Source organism: Somniosus microcephalus, chromosome 18 (genome assembly GCF_052327205.1).
Source record: "Somniosus microcephalus isolate GS21.2 chromosome 18, FLI_Smic_1.0, whole genome shotgun sequence".
NCBI classification, from domain to species: Eukaryota; Metazoa; Chordata; class Chondrichthyes; order Squaliformes; family Somniosidae; genus Somniosus; species Somniosus microcephalus.
In genome coordinates, this window is record NC_141004.1 from 48921948 (window position 1) to 48941166 (window position 19219).

At 47.6% G+C, this 19219-nt stretch overlaps 1 protein-coding gene across 8 annotated transcripts in view; it reads left to right on the forward strand.

Moving 5' to 3' along the window:
- LOC147105264 (neuron navigator 1-like) overlaps positions 1-19219 on the forward strand; it is a 632986-nt gene that overhangs the window by 433280 nt on the left and 180487 nt on the right. For all 8 annotated transcript variants that reach the window (XR_015081721.1, XM_086011440.1, XM_086011441.1 and 5 more), the window contains one exon: positions 18416-18850. Coding sequence is in view for 7 of the 8 variants with exons in the window: in XM_086011440.1 (XP_085867566.1) it covers positions 18416-18850 (435 nt within the window). In the remaining variant the exon portion in view is untranslated. The remainder of the gene's footprint in view (positions 1-18415; positions 18851-19219) is intronic.

The window sequence follows — 19219 nt, forward strand, 5'->3', positions numbered from 1 at the left end:
TAAAACAATTCTTGTAAGTGCTAGATTTTTTCCCCCCCCAAGGCTTCTGTAACAGTCACCATCTAATGTCAACAAGACCAGACCTCTATATGCCTGATGTAATTGACTACATGTGTTTTCTTCAACATAGCATTTTTAAACTTGAAATTCATTTGTTTAATTTTGTCAGATTTGAATAATGAGGGGAATCTCTGACCCATTGTGGTTTGAATTATAGATGAGTTCTGAATCATATTAGAATCCCAAAATAGACCACCCACTTGTCATTAGATTTATTTGTGATAACTGTGAATTGAGCCTACTGTGGCCCTCCCTTTGTTATTAATAAAATAAACAATTGTGTTAGAAGGTTCTTTCTGTCCCTGTGCAGCACTATTTTCCATTCCCTTCCATGATGCTAATTTCCTCTGGTAATTTTTAGAGTTATATCCATTTGATACTAGAATTCCAAATGCAGCATGAGAGTTCCCTACAAAGATCTGCTGAATCAAAAGAGCCTCTTTTTGTGTCAAGTGATGGTCAAACTATTGAGTAACATTGTGGGAGCTTGAGATCTAACAGCCTGAGCTGACCCGACACCCTTTAATCTAGTGTATATAATGATATAATGGTCTATCCAACCATTGGGTTGCCAGACAGTGCATGCAGGTAGGTACGTATAAAATGCACGGCCAAGTTAGATTGGCTGCATACATTTTGGCTATCTGACTTTTTCTAATTAATTCTTGTGATTTAGGCATCGTTGACGAGTATAGCATTTATTGCCCATCCCTAGTTGCCCTTGGTGGTGGGCCTTCTTGCACTGTCCATGTGGTGAAGCTGATCCCACAATACTGTTATGGTAGGCAGTTCCAGGATTTTGATTCAGCAATGATGAAGGAACAGCGATATATGTCCAAGTCTGGACGGTGTGTGACTTGGAGGGGAACTTAAGGAGTAATGGTGTTCCCATGCAGCTGCTGCCCCTGTCCTTCCAGGTGGTGGAGGTCGCAGGTTTAGAAGGTGTTGCTGAAGAAATTTTATGCACTATTGGGCATAAAGCAGGCATGTATGCTCTGTATCACTCATCACATACGTGCACATAGTGCCACTCAAGTTTTTGAGGAACACAAGTGTCCAATATGTTGTCAGTGGAGGCCGACCTGTTGGTTTTAAACCTGGCACACGATTGAAAGAAAAAAAGGGTCTTTTTGTATGGCCATTTCCATTTGCCCAGATAAAACACATGGGGGACGATTTTGGACTTAACTGCTAGGTGTTCAAGCGTCACAAGATTGAAGCACTGATGAAAGTTGGACAGTGACGATGGCATGCCACAACGGAGCCCACCTTTAAATTAAATTGAAATGAATGGAAGGGAAATCAGGCAGAATCTGCTACTGCTGAGTGACTTTTCCCCACCTACTTTTCATCTCTGCACTCTGCCCAGATGATGTTTAGTGCCCTAGCTGTATAGACCAAAATCGACACCAGGATATTTATTTTCTAATTGCTGTTAACTAGAGACTTTACATTGTGTTTCCAAAGTAAGCTTGCTTTTATTTGTATTTTATATCAGGCTAGTTTTGTATCTTCTGTTGAGAATTATAAATTTAGGTAAATACATGCACGCATACCTATTGATCTGCCAACATACGTGCAGTGGTGAATTTTCTGGTCCGGTGGAAATCCTGTCAGATTGGTGGCAGCGCTGGCTTTGTGTCCGTCTGTCCTAGTGAGCACCGCTGCCAGGTCATCTGCCTCAGTGGGAGGGAGGGAGGGAAAAGGCTGCGGAGGCAGTGGCTACCACAATGTAATCATGGCAGGCAGCGCTTGCAGAGGATTCAAAAAAATATGTAATTTTTTTAATTTTCCTGTCTTCCTTAGTACAATTGATCGCTCTTGCTTCAGTTGCATTAGGCAAGGTGGCCCTTTAAATTTAACCACCCTCCCATTATCTTCGCAATACATAGAAGATAGGAGCAGGAGTAGGCCATTCGGCCCTTCGAGCCCGCTCCGCCATTCAACGAGATCATGGCTGATCATCCAAACCCTAGCACCCGGTCCCTACACCGACAGCCATCCCACCCAAGCCCTATCCCCGTAACCCCATGTATTTAATCCCCCCTAATACTAAGGGTCAATTTTTTTTATCATGGCCAATCAACCTAACCCGCACATCTTTGGACTGTGGGAGGAAACCCACGCGAAACACGGGGAGAATGTCTGTGTGGAGTTTGCACAGTCACCCGAGGCCGGATTTGAACCCGGGTCCCTGGCGCTGTGAGGCAACAGTGCTAACCACTGTGCCACCGTGCCGCCCTTGAATGCTGGATTGCCACCAAAGCACCAGTGTTCCTGATACCCAGCATTGCTAAAACATCAATGTCCCCAAGACCTCAACTTTTAAAAGAAATTCCATTTAAGTTAGAAAATTAAATTACATTTCCAATTTAATAGAATCTGAAGTGATGATTTAACTTACTGCGCATACAGAAACTTGATAAACTTCAGTTCAAGCATAAAGTTGTTCTGGAGGATAGAGGCTGGGAGGCCGACCAGAAGAGCACTGAAACAGATGAGTGTGGAGAGAAGAAAGGCATGGATGATGGTTGAGGCACAGGCAGAGATGGGTGATGTTACAGAGGTGGAAGTTGGCAGTCTTTGTGATGGAGGGAATATGGGGTTGGAAGCTCAAACCGAGAATGCTGAAGTTGTGAACAGTCTGATTCATTACATAGGATTACATTACATAGGATATACGGCACAGAAACAAGCCATTCAGCCCAACCAGTCCATGCCGGTGGTTATGCTCCACTCGAGCCTCCTCCCGTCTTTCCTCATCTAAATCTATCAGCATAGCCCTCTATTCCCTTTTCCCTCATATGCTTGTCTAGCCCCCCCTTAAATGCATCTATACTATTTGCTTCAACCACTCCCTGTGGTATCGAGTTCCACATTCTCACCACTCTGGGTATAGAAGTTTCTTTTGAATTCCCTATTGGATTTCTTGGTGACTATCTTATATTGATGGCCTCTAGTTATGCTCTTCCCCACAAGTGGAAACATTCTCTCTGTATCCACTCTATCAAAACCTTTCATAATTTTAAAGACCTCTACTAGGTCACCCCTCAGCCTTTTTCAAGAGAAAAGAGACCCAGCCTGTTCATCCTTTCCTGATATGTATACCTCACATTTCTGGTATCATCTTTGTAAATCTTCTCTGTGCCCTCTCCAGTGCCTCTATATCCTTTTTATAATATGGCAACCAGAACTGTACGTAGTACTCTAAATGTGGTCTAACCAAGGTTCAATACAGGTTTAGCATAACTTCCCTACTTTTCAATTCTATACCTCTAGAAATAAACCCTAGTGCTTGGTTTGCTTTTTTTATGGCCTTTTTAACCTGTGTCGCAACTTTTAGTGATTTGTACTCTCAGATCCCTTTGTTCCTCTACCCCACCTGGACTCGCACCCTTCAAGTAATAAGTGACCTCCCTATTCTTCCTACCAAAATTTAATACCTCACATTTATCTGTGTTGAACGTCATTTGCCAATTATATGTCCATTCTGCAAGTTTATTAATGTCCTCCTGTAATTTGTTGCAGTCCTCCTCAGTATTGACTATTCTCCCCCCCCCCCCCCCCAAATTTGGTGTCATCTGCAAATTTAGAAATTGATTTTGTTTCCAAAGTGGTCCCAGAACTGATCCTTGTGGAACGCCACTACCCACCTTCTGCCACTGTGAATAGCTAGCCTTTTACCCCTACTCTCTGCTTTATGTCTTGAAGCCAGCTAGCTATCTATTCTGTTATTTGTCCCGACTCCGCATTCTCTGACCTTGTTCATCAGTCTATTAGAGGTAACTTACCAAAGGCCTTTTGAAAATCTAGCTAAATTACATCTACTGCATTACCCTTGTCTACTCTCTCTGTTACCTCTTCAAAAAATTCAATGAGGTTGGTCAAACAAGACTTTCCATTTTGAAATTCATGCTGACTATTCATTACTATGTTTTTGGTTTCTAGATGTTCTATTTTCTCCTTTTAGTAGGGATTCCATTATTTTTCCTACCACCGATGTTAAGCTGACTGGTCTATAATTCCCTGGACATGTTCTATCCCCCTTCTTAAATATAGGTAATGGCCCAGAAATTCGGGTCTCCATGGGTGAGTACGCATGGGGTACTCACCCGTAAGCCCAATGGAAGTGCCGGCTTCCTGCATGCATTGCGCATGCGCGGGAAACTGGCACTTCCGTTCCCCTGAAAGAAGGGGTTCAGAGGTTGAATGCGTGCGCAGGAGAGGCTGCACGTGCGCATCGAACTTACATTTTTTTTGCAGGTTTTCCTGGGAAGGTAAGTCTCCAGAAGTTAGACATATAAAAAGCAGTCGCAAGGCCTGCTTTTTAAAAGGTAAGTGGTGAATTAATTAAAATTAAAACATTTTTTCCACAGGTTTATTATTTTTATTAAATACTTTAAAGAAAGTTAAGTTTATTTTTAGCCCTGTTAGAAAATAAAATTATTTTTTTCAAAAATTTAAATTATTGTTTAAAATAGTTATTCATGTAATTTTAAAAAATGTGCTTTAAAAAAAAAAATTATTTGAAGATTTTGTGATGTTTTGGGTCTTATAGTATTTATAAGTTTGACAGGTCTTCCTGTCAAACTTATGAATGAAGCATTCCCTGCTACCATTGGCTCTCCATGGCCCACGTGGTCCCAGGGGACACTTCGAACTAACTGCGCCCTTGGGATACACAAGCACTGCGCGCCGGCAGTTGGAGGAGGCCCAGGATCGAAATTCCATGCGCAAGGTAAGTGCAGGTCGGGGGCTTGCACCCGCGGGAAGCCCCCGACTCGAATTTATTACGTTAGCTATCCGCCAGTCCTCTGGCACTACACCTTTTTCTAACTAATTAATTATTAAATATGTGTAGGAATGCCTCTGCTATCTCTTTCCTAGATTCTTTTAAAATGTGTGGATGCAATCCATCCAGACATGGGGTTTTATCCTCTTTGAGTTTGATTAGTTTATTTATCTATCTTTGGCTCCCTCCTCTTCCTCATCTACATGCTGCCCTTTGTCAACAGCATCCGAAGGCATAGGGCTGGATTTTCCAAGCCCCGAGGAGGCGGACATGGAGGCGGCACAGCCGGTAAACTCTGAGAAAGTGGGGGCGGATGGCAAAGCTGCCCCCATCCCGTCTCCGTGCCCTTTTGCCAGGAGGCGGGAAGATGTGCAGCTTCGGGTCCCGTCTCCTGGAGGCGGGAAAGGCTTTTAATCCTTTTATCTGCCTGTTAACAGTTAATTAACAGGCAGAAAAAAGGATTAGTGCCATTTTATCTTCACGGGTGAAGGCTTCCCGACCTCTAAGAACCCCGCCGGGTTGGAGGAGTGTGGAGGAGGTCTGCGGCGGTCGGAGGCACCTGGAAGTAAGGTGTTGAGGTGAGTGATGGGTGCAAGTGTGGAGTGGTAAGTATGCAAGGTGAGTGATAAGTTTAAAAAAGTGTTCACTTACCTCATTTTCTTCATACAGCCTTTAGCCGTGGTGGATCAGGAGAGCTGACATCCTGCTTGTCAATTTCACATAATGGCTGTTGGAACCTCCGTTTCAATAGCCATGTGAAATTTACAAATTTGAAAGGTTTGATGAGTCCTCAATGCAAGGACTCATCAAACTAAAGAGAATGTCAGCGTTTGTCAGCTTCACAGAGCTGTCAAACGCTGACATTTCTTCTTTCAAGAAGTCTTGACAGATAGCACACTTGACGTGATCTGTCAGTGACTTCCTCCCTAATTGGCCTGCTGAGCCCACAGGTCGGGCTTAACAAGGTCAATCAGCTGAAAATCCCTCTGGTTGGTCAGGCGAGGATGGAGGCAGGATATTGACACGACAAGCAGCTGTCCCACCTCCAACTCGCCTCCATTGACAAAATCCAGCCCATAGGGTCAACTTGAGACGGCAGCCAGGAAGGTGAATGGAATTAGTGGTAAGGGTATGGAGTTTTTAGCGGGGATCAAAAACGACGGCTTCAATCTTTCCAATGCTTAAATGGAGGAAATTGCGGCTCATCCAGGATTGTATGTCGCACAGAACAGTCTGACAACACAGACAACGCAGTGCAAGGAGTGAGGGAGGTGGTGGGGCGGTAGAGCTGGGTGTCATCAACGTACATACAGAATTTGACCCTATGCCTTCGGATGCTGTTGACAAAGGGCAGCATGTAGATGAGGAAGAGGAGGGAGCCAAGGATAGATTCTTTGGGACTCTAGCGGTAATAGTACGGCAGCAGGAAAAGAAGACATTGCTTGAGATCGCCTGGCTACACTTGGTTAGATAAAAGTGGAACCAAGCAAGGCAGTCACATTGAGCTGGACAATGGAGGAGAGGCGTTGGAAGCGAATGGTGTGCTCAGCCCTGTCAAAGGTCGAGGAGGGATAGTGCACCATGGTCATATGGGGAGAATTTCAGCATAGTTTTGCCTGTTTTTGGTGAACGATAGGGGAATGAATTTCGCGTTGAGCCCGTAAATGCGCTGACTGCCAAATTGGAACCCAGCAACTTAAAGGTGTGCAGGTTACTGATTTGAAACCGATGTTGGGCAACTTGCACATGCAAATTCGGATCCTGACGCCTGTTATTGAGCCCTGATTAAAATTCATGTACAAATGGGCGGCGCTTGTGACCTGCATACACCAGTTATTCCGACCATTGAGTGGCCTAACCAGCAGTCAACTAAGGGACCACTGGAGACTGCTCAAACGTCCAGAACAGTTTGTATAAGTTACATCTCTGTGGAGTTAAGAGGAGCAAAAGTGCACTTCCTGACTCCACAAAAATACTTGGGTTTGCTGCCACCCGAGGTTCGCCCACTTCCACACCGCTTCGCCTCTGAACGATTTACTTTAACTTTTTTTCTACAAAACTCCAGATCAGTTACATACTTCAGTAAATGAGTTATTTTTGAGTTCTGTTGAAATATTCATGTTGTGATTTTAAGGAGGATCACTGTTGAATTTCTGACATGTAATTTAATGTGAATTGTGTATGAACTTGCTAGCTTGTAAATCAAATCTCTAATTGTACACCTTTGGTGACATGTGATATGCGATGTGTGTAGATTTATGGGCTAATAATACATTTCATTCTGTTGAAAATTTAATCGGCCTAATCAAATTGACTTTTTAGCAGAAATAATTATTGTGTAATGCTGTTGAGGTTGGAAGTTTAAAATGACACAATTTCTGGCATAGAAATTACGCTGGCCTAGAAATTCGGTTGGTTGTGCCAGCGATTAGCGCCTAATGAGCCCGAGATTTGGGGCGTTACCCAATTTTCGGCCGGGCGCAGTGATCCCAGCGCTTCCTGTCATATTGAGTAGCCTTTTAGCGCCGGCACCAACTCTTTGCGCCCGTTCACGGGCGCAGCCAGATCATGACATCATTTCATTGTGCAACGCCTTTTTGGCGCCCCGGACCGGAAATTCAGTGGCGCCCCCCTCCATTCCGCCTGGCGCTATTAGTGACAGTTGGATGGAACGTTACCAGGTCCTTCTCGTACTCGGGGGGCGCTCTTTAAAGGGGACAGCACTAGTATAAAAGCGGCAGCCATTTGGCCTGGCCATCCTGCTCGCTGCTGGAGAGAGTTGCAGACCTTCAGTTGCAGAGAGTTCTTCTCATTGAGCCAGACGAGCCTTGGGACCTTCAGCCCTGTCCAGAACAGTTTGATCCTGAGAGATTACTGCGTCTTACTCGTCTGACAGAATAATGGGAGCTGCTTTGGAGGGGAACGTCATCCTGGCTGAACAACTGGCAAGGGCACAGAGACAGAGGGAGAGAGGGCCGGGATTGGCCAGAAGGAGGAGGGCCAATGGACGTCGCCAAATCCGACCATACGCTGCCAGGGTTTTTAGGCAGCAGGTCTCATACCTTACCATGTCGGAGGAGCAGTGTCTGCGAAGGCTCAGATTCGGTAAGGATGTTGTGACTGAGCTGTGCCACCTGCTTGCTCAGGATCTGCAGCCGCGGCTACGGTGCAGGACCTCTCTGTCAGTGGCCGTGAAAGTCACTGTTGCCCTCAACTTTTACGCCAGCGGCTCGTTTCAGGCAGCAACTGGGGACATCTCAAATATCTCACAATTTGCGGTGCATTGCTGCATCCGGCAAGTGACAGCTGCCCTCTATAAAAGGAGGCGCAAATTAATCACCTTCCCTGTGACTGGAGAAGCAGGGGGAGCGCGTGCAGGGCTTCGCAGCTATTGCGGACTTCCCCATGGTGCAGGGGGCCATTGATTGCACACACATGGCTTGCGAGCGCCATTACAGAATCCTGAGGAGTTCCGCAACCGCAAGGGGTTCCACTCCCTTAATGTCCAGCTGGTCTGTGATCACCGGCAGATGATCATGGCGGTCAACGCACAATTCCCTGGCAGCAGCCATGACGCCTTCATCCTGCGGCAGACCTCAGTGGCTGTCCTTTTTGAGGCCCCGGCTCACCCACGAGGCTGGCTTCTTGGCAACAAGGGCTATCCTCTGTGCCCATGGCTCATGACCCCGCTCCGTTTGCCCAGCACCCCGGCAGAAGAGCATTACAACAACAGCCATTAGGCAACCAGGAACATTGTGGAGCACACAATTGGTGTGCTGAAGCAGCGTTTCCGTTGTCTTGACCATTCGGGTGGCGCCCTACAATACCCGCCGGAGCATGTGGCGCGCATCGTCGTTGTCTGCTGCATGCTCCACAACCTGGCCATCCGACGCACCCAGCCAATGCCAGCCGACCCTCAAGGTCCAGCAGAGCAGGTGGACGAGGAGGAGGAGGAGGAGCATACGGACGAGGAGGATTAGGAGGAGGAGGAGGAGGAGGAAGATGGGAGGGCTCCAGAAACTGGAAGGGCCATTCGTCAGAGGCTCATAAGGACTCGGTTCTAGACCCCTCAGATGGAATGCTGGCTGTGATTGGAACAGCGCCCTTCGGTTCGCAGTAAGCCTATGAAGGCCACCATGATTGTAAATAGTTTACAGCTCCATTGTAAATAAAACATTTTCTTTATTTTCAAACAAGTGCTTCCTTCCAGCATGACAACGTAATGGTAACAGAAATCATAACTAACAGATAACTGTAACACAGCAGGTGTGGACGGCCTTCATTTCAAAAAAAGACACATCTTAGCACCTCCCTCTACTGTTGACCCCTTGATGGAGACCGACTCCTCTTACGAGGTCGGCCCCTTCCCTCCCTGCAGCTCCTCTGTAATTGGACCCCAGTGGCTGCGTCAAGGCTGGGGGACGCCTGCTGAGTGTCTGGAAGCGCAGAAGCCCCTGAGGGACGGCCTGGACGACCTCTGGGCTTGGAGGGCCCGCAAGCTGGCTGCTCCAACTGGGCATGTCTGGAAGCAGTCTGCCGTGCAGGTGGTGGCAGCTGCACTGCTGACGTTCCAGCGGTGGCATCAGGAATGCTCACATGCAGAGAGAGGACACCTGCACCGTGGTCGGCCGACACACTGGCACTCTGACGGGACCGCACCAGATCATCCGCCACAATCGACTGCTCCACAGATTCATGGCCTGCTGTGGTGCTGCAAGGGCCTGGGGTGATCCTGCCTGATGCAGCTAGGGTGGCAGCAGTGAGTGTTCGCGTGGCCTCAATTTGCGTGTGGACAAGGCCAGCAAGTGACTGCGTGGCAGGTTCCAGTGCTTCGGAGAAGCCCTGGACAGTCCTTTCCACTGCTTCGGACAAGGCCGGAACAGTCCTTTCCACTGCCTCGGACCAGCCCTGGACAGACCTTTCCATTGCTGCCCCAAAGTCCAGCACACTCTTTGCCAGTGTGTCGATCGACTCAGGCATCCTCCCCACTGCAGCCATAAGCTCAGTGTGCCTGAGCCGGGCCTGGGCGCTCATATCGGCACGGCTACGCACCTCCTCTGCACTCTGTGCGGCAGTCATCGTGGCCTGCCTCGCCCTCCGGGGAGACGGCCCCCGAGCTTCCCTACCCCCCTCGCGTTGCTGCAGGCCGCTGGTTCCTGCAACTGGCTCCTCATCAGAGCCCGCCCCCCCCTCCCCTCTAGGGAACTACTATCCCCAGTCTCCAGATGCGTTGGCTCCCCTGAGGCTGGCACGGATGGTCCGGCTTCCTCCTAATCGTCGCCTCCGGAGGCACTGGCACTGGCAGCGTGAGGGGCTGGCTCCCGAGCTGGTGATGCAGCATCTGAAAGCAGGGAGATTGAAGAGTGGCTTTAGCAAAAGGACAGCTTGGCAGCAAGGGATGCAAGAGTGCGGCAATGCTATGACATGGGTCCACAGTGAGAAAGCATGCTGGCGGGAGAAACAAGTGGAAGGTGTGGTAAACCACTGTTATACCTGTCTGTATGTGTATGTGTATTCCACTAGGTACAGGTCTGGACATGCCTCGGCTGACTCCTCCCACTATTCCAGGTATATAAGTGACTACCTCCCAGTCCCTTAGTATTCTGGACGGGTCGACCACTCGAGACTAGACCTTCATTCTTTAGTTAATAAAAGCCTGGTTGTTACTCGCTTAACCTCAGTCTTTTGAGTAATTGATGGCGCATCAATTTTATTAACTAAATTTTTTATAATGGAGAAGATCCTCACACCAGCATGCCTGGACCTGGACAGTCGGGAAGCGGACGCTTCCACCAAGTTTGCTCACTGGCTCATGTGCTTCGAGGCATTCCTGACTGCCTCCACTGCGGTCGTAACGGATGCGAACAAACTGTCTGTCCTGATCTCCAAGGTGAACCACCGAGTGTACTCAGTCATCCGGGACGCGACCTCGTACACAGCCGCCCTCCAGCTCCTCAAGACCCAGCACACGCGCCCTGTGAACGAAGTTTACGCCAGGCACCTCCTGGGGAGTCGCAAGCAGCAACCTGGGGAATCGACTGAGGAATACCTCCAAGCACTGTCCGTGCTTGGCCGGGCCTGTAGGTGTAAGGCGGTAACGCCCACTAAGTACACGGAGGAACTGATCCGGGATGCCTTCGTAGCGGGCCACAGGTCCAACTACACCCGACAGCGACTGCTGGAGCAGAGTGACCTCACCCTCGACAAAGCCTCCGAAATCGCACTAACGCTGGACGCAGCCTACCGGGGCATGGATGCCTACTCCTCTGCACCGTGGACGCCGCGGGGAACGACAACCTGGGACACGGTAGGACAGCCCCATAGCACCATGCCACCCCAGCCACAGCCCAACAACGGCCCAACCACCGCAGCAGTGTCCCAAAGCCAGACAGCAGTACCCCAAGGCCAGAAATGCTACTTCTGTGGCCAGGCCAAACACCCCAGAGCACGCTGCCCGGCGAAGAATGCGACCTGCTCGGGCTGCGGGAAAAAGGGACACTACGCTAGCGTCTGCAAGGCCAAAGCCACCCCGAACGCCAGCAGCGCCGCGTGTGGGCCGTGCGAGCCGCCATCTTGGGCCCCCAACAGCGCCGCGTGTGGGCCGTGCGGGCCGCCATCTTGGGCCTCCCCAGCCATGTGCGAACCACCGCAGCAGCAGAAGGAGACAGCTGTAAAAGGTGAGAACCTTACCATCGCTGTGGACAATGGGGTCGGCAGCTGCAGTGGTGACAGGACCACTCAGACATCCTCCAACAATCTGGTGGACTCTCTCCTCGAGATCCGTCAGAGTCTGCAGTTGAGGAGGACCTCCTCCGGTGGGAAGCTGGTCCTTGCGGATCTTCGCCAGCTTGGCCTGCAGGGGAAAGGACGGGAAGTGATGTTACATGATGCCCTGTGTTATGATCTCATGCCCCCCATGGTGGAACAGCCCTCACATGATGCCCTGAGTTATCATCTCATGCCCCCCATGGTGGAACAGCCCTCACATGATGCCCTGAGTTATCATCTCATGCCCCCCATGGTGGAACAGCCCTCACATGATGCCCTGAGTTATCATCTCATGCCCCCTATGGTGGAACAGCCCTCACATGATGCCCTGAGTTATCATCTCATGCCCCCCATGGTGGAACAGCCCTCACATGATGCCCTGAGTTATCATCTCATGCCCCCCATGGTTGAACAGCCCTCACATGATGCCCTGAGTTATCATCTCATGCCCCCCATGGTTGAACAGCCCTCACATGATGCCCTGAGTTATCATCTCATGCCCCCCATGGTGGAACAGCCCTCACATGATGCCCTGAGTTAAATGTGCATCACGGAAGACCTCTCCTGGTCCCTCAATACCTCCTCTCTGGTGAAGAAGGCCCAGCAGCGCCTATATTTCCTAAGGAGGCTGAAGGGATGTAACCTGTCACCCCTGATCCCCTCTAACTTTTACCGCTGCACAATAGAGAGCATCCTGACGAACTGTATCACAGTATGGTATGGCAGCTGTAGCTACTATGACCGGAAAGCCCTGCAGCGGGTAGTCAAAACTGTCCAACGCATTACCGGCACCCGGCTACCGACCATAGAGCACATATACCAGAAACGTTGTTTACGGAGGTCACGGACCATCATCAAAGACCCTACCCACCCCAGCCACAGTTTGTTCACCCTCCTGCCATCTGGGAGACGCTACAGATGCATTCGCACCCGAACGACCAGATTTAGGAACAGCTTCTTTCCCAGGGCTGTCATCCTACTGAACTCCACAAATAAACTCTAAAGCCTGCACATCTGCCAATGCACTTTATTATGGTTATGTTTATGTTAATGAAATGTATGTTGAATGTTTAAATGTCTTAATCTAAATGTACACTCTCGGGAGCCGCAAGCCTACATTTCATTGTACTGCACTTCACAGAATCACAGAAACCCCACAGTGCAGATAGAGGCCATTTCGGCCCATCGAGCCTGCACCAACACATATCCCACCCGATCCCCGTAACCCCACGTATTTAATCCCCCTAACACTAAGGGTCAATTTATCATAGCCAATTATCCTAACCTGCACATCTTTGGACTGTGGGAGGAAACCAGAGCACCCGGAGAAAACCCACGCAAACACGGGGAGAATGTGCAAACTCCACACAGACAGTCACCCGAGGCCGGATTCGAACCCGGGTCCCTGGCGCTGTGAGGCAACAGTGCTAACCACTATGCCACCATGCTGCCCCTTGTGCACTAACAATGACAATAAGGTTAATTATTATTATTATTAGATAGGGCCATGGGTGCTTGCTGACAGATGGCCATTGGGGCATAGTGCACCCTGTAGCCATAAAGTCAGGTGCGAATGGAGGGATGCATAAGTTTACATAAACAACACTCACCCTCACGACCCGAGTGAGGTCGTTGAATTTCTTCCTGCACTGCACAGGGCTCCTGGTCGCCATGCTGCTGGAGTTGACCCTCTGAGAAACATCCCTCCAAGCTCGCCGGTAGTCCTTATGATTAGGCCTCCTGCCATTGTCGGGGTAGAGGACATCTCACCGGCGCTCCACTGCGGCCACCAATTCCTCCAGAGACTCATTGGTGAAGCGCTCTGCTCTCTGCCTCACCCTCTCCATCTGATCCAAGTTTTTTGCGCCAGAGAAGGGCCTGCGTCGATTTGCAGGCCTACAAGGCGCAGAGTGTGGATGCTGGAGCTGACTGACCCGCCCCTTTAAGAGCTGGCCGGCGCCTGGAAGTCTCGTGGTCATCGGTGATTGAGAGCACCTGCGCTGCGCCCGCCCGCCCCGATATTGGGTGGCGCTGGCATGTTAGCGCCTTAGGAGCCCTGTGTAACGCCTGAACTCGCGCCTCAATCACCTTTGGGGCGCTGCAACCCAATATCGCGCGAGGTGGCGATAAGTTGCGTCTGGCTATAAAATTTGCGCTGCGCCAATTCTAACGCCCCAAGCGGGGCTATACCCAATTTCTAGGCCGCTGTGTGTTAACAGAGTATGAACATTTGGCTGAAATTCCTTTCGCCACTATTTATTGCAGCTCTGCTCTAATTAATAAAGGAAGTCTTTTCAGATAAATGTGTTAAAAGTTCATACAATAGCATCCCAGGGCCTCTGTTTAACCTTAATGGTAATCTGTGAATAGGAAATGTGTGAATATAGTTACAGGGTTACAATGTATTCATCCTGGTGTATATATACTTTCGTAGTGGTAAATGTTTGGCTTAGAATATTATGAGGCCAATTTTCAAAGATTTATCTTTGGGTCGAATGAAGGTGAGCTTTTCCTAAAGTATTAACATGCTGAATCATAGAATGATACAGCACAGAAGCAGGCCATTCGTCCCATCGTGCATGTGCTGGCTCTTTGAAAGAGCTACCCAATTAGCCCCACTCCCCTGCTCTTTCCCCATTGCCCTGCAAGATTTTCCCCTTCAAGTAGTCATCCAATTCCCATTTGAAAGTTACGACTGAATCTGCTTTCACCACCCTTTAGGCTGTGCATTCCAGATAATAACTCGCTGCGTATTTTTTTTCTTCCTCATGTCATCTCTAGTTCTTTTGCCAATGAAGTAGGAACTATAAATTGGATTTAAATCATGTACAGAATGTGAAATAATGATTGGGAAAGAAAGATGAGATTGAGAGAGAGATAAAAGAGACAGACAGCAAAAGTAAAACATATTTTAATTTTTTTAAATCTTCAACACTAACTAAATTCTAAAGGAATGAGACTCCACACTTCTAAAATTAAATATTCTGGGCAAGAGAGGTTGTTTGGCAGTAATTACGACTGATCACGCTGTTAAAAATTCACTTACACCTGAATGCACCAGCCCTAACTTTTTCTGCCGTGTTTAGTGGGTAACTAGTGGGTAAGTACCACAACTTCACGCCCTTACATTGCTTTCAATGCTGAGTCTATCAGCGAGGTACTGTTATAGTGCAGCCTGTGAAGGAGCAGGGTAACTCGGACAGCAACTTCTGGATTTCCATGTTTAACTGCGCATGTGTGTACTCCAGAAGTTGCTGTCCAATTTACTCCATAATAAAGGTGAGCATTGTTAGCCTCACCATTATTCTCAATGCAAAATTAGGGCCATTTTTACTCTTAAGATTCTTTTCAGATATTCTCTGGTTCTACTATCCAGTGAAGACATCAACAATGCTAATTTTAACACTCCCAACTCCTAAAGAAACCAACAACAAAACTACTTAAGTAATCTTTGTATCATTCAAGAGCAGACACCTTTTAGGTCAATTTTTCCTGTCCTTCACCCTGTTGCTGAACAGAAGCAGTGTGCCTGAAGTGTGCTGCTCCTCTCCAGGCCCAGGAATGCTGTGACGTTCCTGTTCCAGGCCTCGAAGATCTGGTCCATTTAGCTGCCGATGGAGATCAACAGCCTGATGGTTAAATTCGACCGGAAGATCCTGACCTACCTTAAAGTCTGCGCCCTTTACCTGAGGCTTCTGCTGACCTTCCAGTCAACGGGGGTGTGGGGAAAACCACAATGTTGTGTTTTCAGGGCTTCCCTGCGCTTCAGTGCTGAGCAAATGTTGGTTCCCCGGTAATGAGGTGGAAGGGTGGTAACTTCCTCTGCTGCTTCATATCAATGCCTCTGATTAACCTCTGTCTACCGTAGGCCCAGGCCAATATCTCCCCCCACCTCAATTCCCCAGCAAGAAAGCCCCAGAAATCCCATAGCAACATGAAAGGTGCGGAGGTGCAGAACTGGTTCTCCACCTTTTTTATCCTGACCTGTGGCTCTGGCAAACTCAATGTTCCCTTGGCAATAATCGGGAAAATCAACCCTTTTCAGAGAAGCAATCTGACTGATGATCATTTTTAGAATGTTTGTTTTGTGACTCATTTACTAGTTGTTACTTTAATCTTGGTGTTAAACTGTTTATTTTAAATAGTTGTTCCTTCTGCCTTTATTTCATAAGAACATAAGAAACAGGAGCAGGAGTAGGCCAATCGGCCCCTCGAGCCTGCTCAGCCATTCAATAAGATCATGGCTGATCCAATCTTGTCCTCAACACCACTTTCCTGCTCTCTCCCCATTCCCCTTGACTCCTTTGTAGTTCAAATATCTGTCAATCTCCGCCTTGAATATATTCAATGTCTCCGCCTCCACAGCTCTCCAGGGTAGAGAATTCCAAAGACTCACGACCCTCTGGGAGAAGAAATTCCTCCTCATCTCTGTCTTAAATGGGCGACCCCTTATTCTGAAACTATGCCCCCTAGCTCTAGATACCCCCACTAGGGGAAACATCCATCGTTGAACGATCTGTTATATCAGTGTTAACATTTAAAAAAAAATAACCAGTTATAAACTTGTTTGTCAAAGAATACAGTCAGAAATATATACGAAAGACAAAAACATCCTGAATTGCATTTTTTATCAGACTTCTGCATTGCGTATCCTTGCAGACTAGACACAGTCAATAGCCTTCCCACATTTTACAATCATCTAGGCGCTGTCAAAAATGACATTTGTTTTTTGCTCATTAGATCAAAATGGCGTGCTGTGAAATTAGGTTAGACCATTGTCATTTGAACTGCAGGGTGTGTTTTGAATAGAGCCCAGGCAGTTAACTGTTGCAGTGACTTTATTAAAGGCCCTACATAACCTGAGTGTAGGCACACTCAACGCAGTTCCCAGCGGATGTAAATTTACAGCACAAAACTGCAAAATAATTTAGCATTATTTATATGCAACTTAAAAGGTTTATATAAGGTTGGCTGCAGGAAATTGAGGCTACTTAATCTGAAAAGGGGGTAATCTATTTTTATTACTCATGAGAGATTGGCCTACTAACTCAAAGGCAATAAATTACAAGAAACTTTTGTAGGCCTGTCTCTCCTGTAATAAAAAAATAAAATGACCCGTTTTCTATTAATACACTTTTTATTTAATGGCAGTCTTAAATTTATAACCTTTTTTATTAAGTTTTTGTACTTGGTTTTTTTTTCATACCGTTCCTTCCTCTCCCTCCTTCCCTGAAGGCATTGACCCCTTGCTGTTGTCTTTCGATACCTTACCCATGTGGCCATAGTTTGTGAACTTCCGCAGTGAGTGTCGGTAACTAGTGGGCATCACAGTTGAACCTAATGCTGTTTTTACTCAACTTCAACACACATACAGGGGTCGATTTTCCCGAAGCTGTCGGGAAGAAGGCGGGACTACAACTTTCGGGTTTTAGACCCGCCTACATCAACGTCCAGCCAATCCGCGCGATTTTCCATTGATTGACCTTGTTGAGCCCGCCCAGCTTTTATATTGCAGCTTTTGTGTTGATACGTATCCAAAACTGCTTCATGTCGACATAAATATATAGTAATATAATGGGATTGTAATATGAATTTATCTCTCAAAGAGCAATTTGTATAAATACACATCATGTACTAGTATAGTTATGGGGTACTGTTTGAGATGTGGTTTGGGATCTTTGTTAGAGACAGGGTAATGTTCCCATTGAGTTTTATAACACATTGGCCTAGAAATTCATTAAGGCGCTGCCAGCTTTGCGCCCAGTTAACGCCTAAAGAGTGATTTTGCACCAGAAATGAGTTTGCGCAGATATTCAGCGCAGCGGTATTGGCGGCGGTAGCCGTTAGCGCTGCGCTGGCACCGATGACGTCATCGGTGTGCGCAGTGCCCCGGTTCCGCCCCGAAACCGGCCCGATCCCCATATTTAGTTGCGGCCGCCTCCTCCGAAGCGGCCGCAAACAGCGACCAGAAAACGGGGCCGTCCTGCTGCCTTAGTGGGGCGCTTTAAAGCGGAAGGTGCGGCCGGCCACTTTTTCGGCGGCCGCCTGCCCGCACCTCCTTCCCCGGCCTCCTCCACCCCCCCCCCCCCGCGGCATTGCCGGCTGCTTTCCGCGAGCCCGGCACTTCTCCGTGGTGCCGGGCTCATTTGCCGGCACTATCCAGCGGCAATCTCCCCGTTGCAGGCAGCTCCCCCTTAAGAGAAGGAGGAGGCCTGCAGTACCGCAGCCTGCCGCTCCGCAGCGGCTGGCGCAGCGGCGCCAAGAGCGCTGATATTCAGTGTCAGCGCCCCAAGCGGAGGCGGACACACCCTGGTATAGCGCCCGGTTCCGAATTGGGGCGCTAACAATGAATATCTGACGATCGCTATAGGCTTCCCGCCCAGCGCTAACTTTTGGGCGCTAGCCAGCTGGCGGGGCCATAGTGAATTTCTAGGCCATTGTTTGATGCAAAAACGGTGGAGAATGATCCTCTTCCTCATTTATATCATCACTTATCTTGATTTAAACATGCAAAGAAAGCCTATCCAAGAAGATAATCCATATTGTATGTAATCCACAATGCATTCAAGCTAAAACCAACAATTGGCAACTGGACTCCATTTTCTTAATATTTTTACATGCTTTTAAAGTGTCTGGTATTGATGTCTGATTTTTAAGTGGTTTTGACTTTCAATTTTATGCTGTAGTAAGAAAGTGCCCTGTTTTATTCCACATTTAGTCAGGATATATTGTAACTTTTCCCATGTATTACATTAACCAAATAGTTATTTGATTTTTTTTTCTTTTCCACTCCAGGGTGATGAGTTCAAAGGGAATCAGCAAGCCTCCTTCAATAGCCAACATTGACAAAATCAACTCTAACAGCCTGGATTCTTCAACTTTAGGACATGCATCTGTCACTAGCAGTGTTGCCAATGAACCTTTAACCAAACTCCCTGATGGCCAGACAACTGGAATCAGCTTGACTCCATGTCTAACACCAAGTCCTGCCCCTGTCCTTAATGTAAATTCTAGTACCTTTAATCAAGGGCTTGGTCTAGTTAGCAATTTCACAAGCACCAAGGAAACCCTAATGTACCCTAAACTAAGTAGCCTGCACACCAGCATGGAGTCTTTGGATCTTCCAGTGAGTGTTCCATGTTCATTCTCTGCGAGCGGTACGCTTTCAAGGGACGAGGATCACAGTGCGCTCACATGGACTGGGAGTTCAAGATTCTCACAGATGGAGAGGTAAGTCAGTAATTTGATATATTAGGACTGATTTTAGTAGTTTGGGACTGGATACATTAAGAGTGTATTGTTTGCAACTTTCTGGGGGAAAGATGCTGATTTAATTAAGTTCATTTTTATTAGATTTTTAGAACCATTTAATGGAGCATACAATAATTTTTCTGGCAAGTAATGAATTATAATATGTTATAATAATGGTCATTTGATATTAGAACACTCAGTATAGGAAATAACAGTGCCAAAGATTTCAACCTCAAGTGATCTCTTCAGCTCTCGGCAGATGATATTTGTGAAGTTGAGTTGGTAGTTTAGTCAAGTTTTTGTGCTTTCTTGATTATTCATGATCTCTGATCTGTTGCTCTAAAGTAC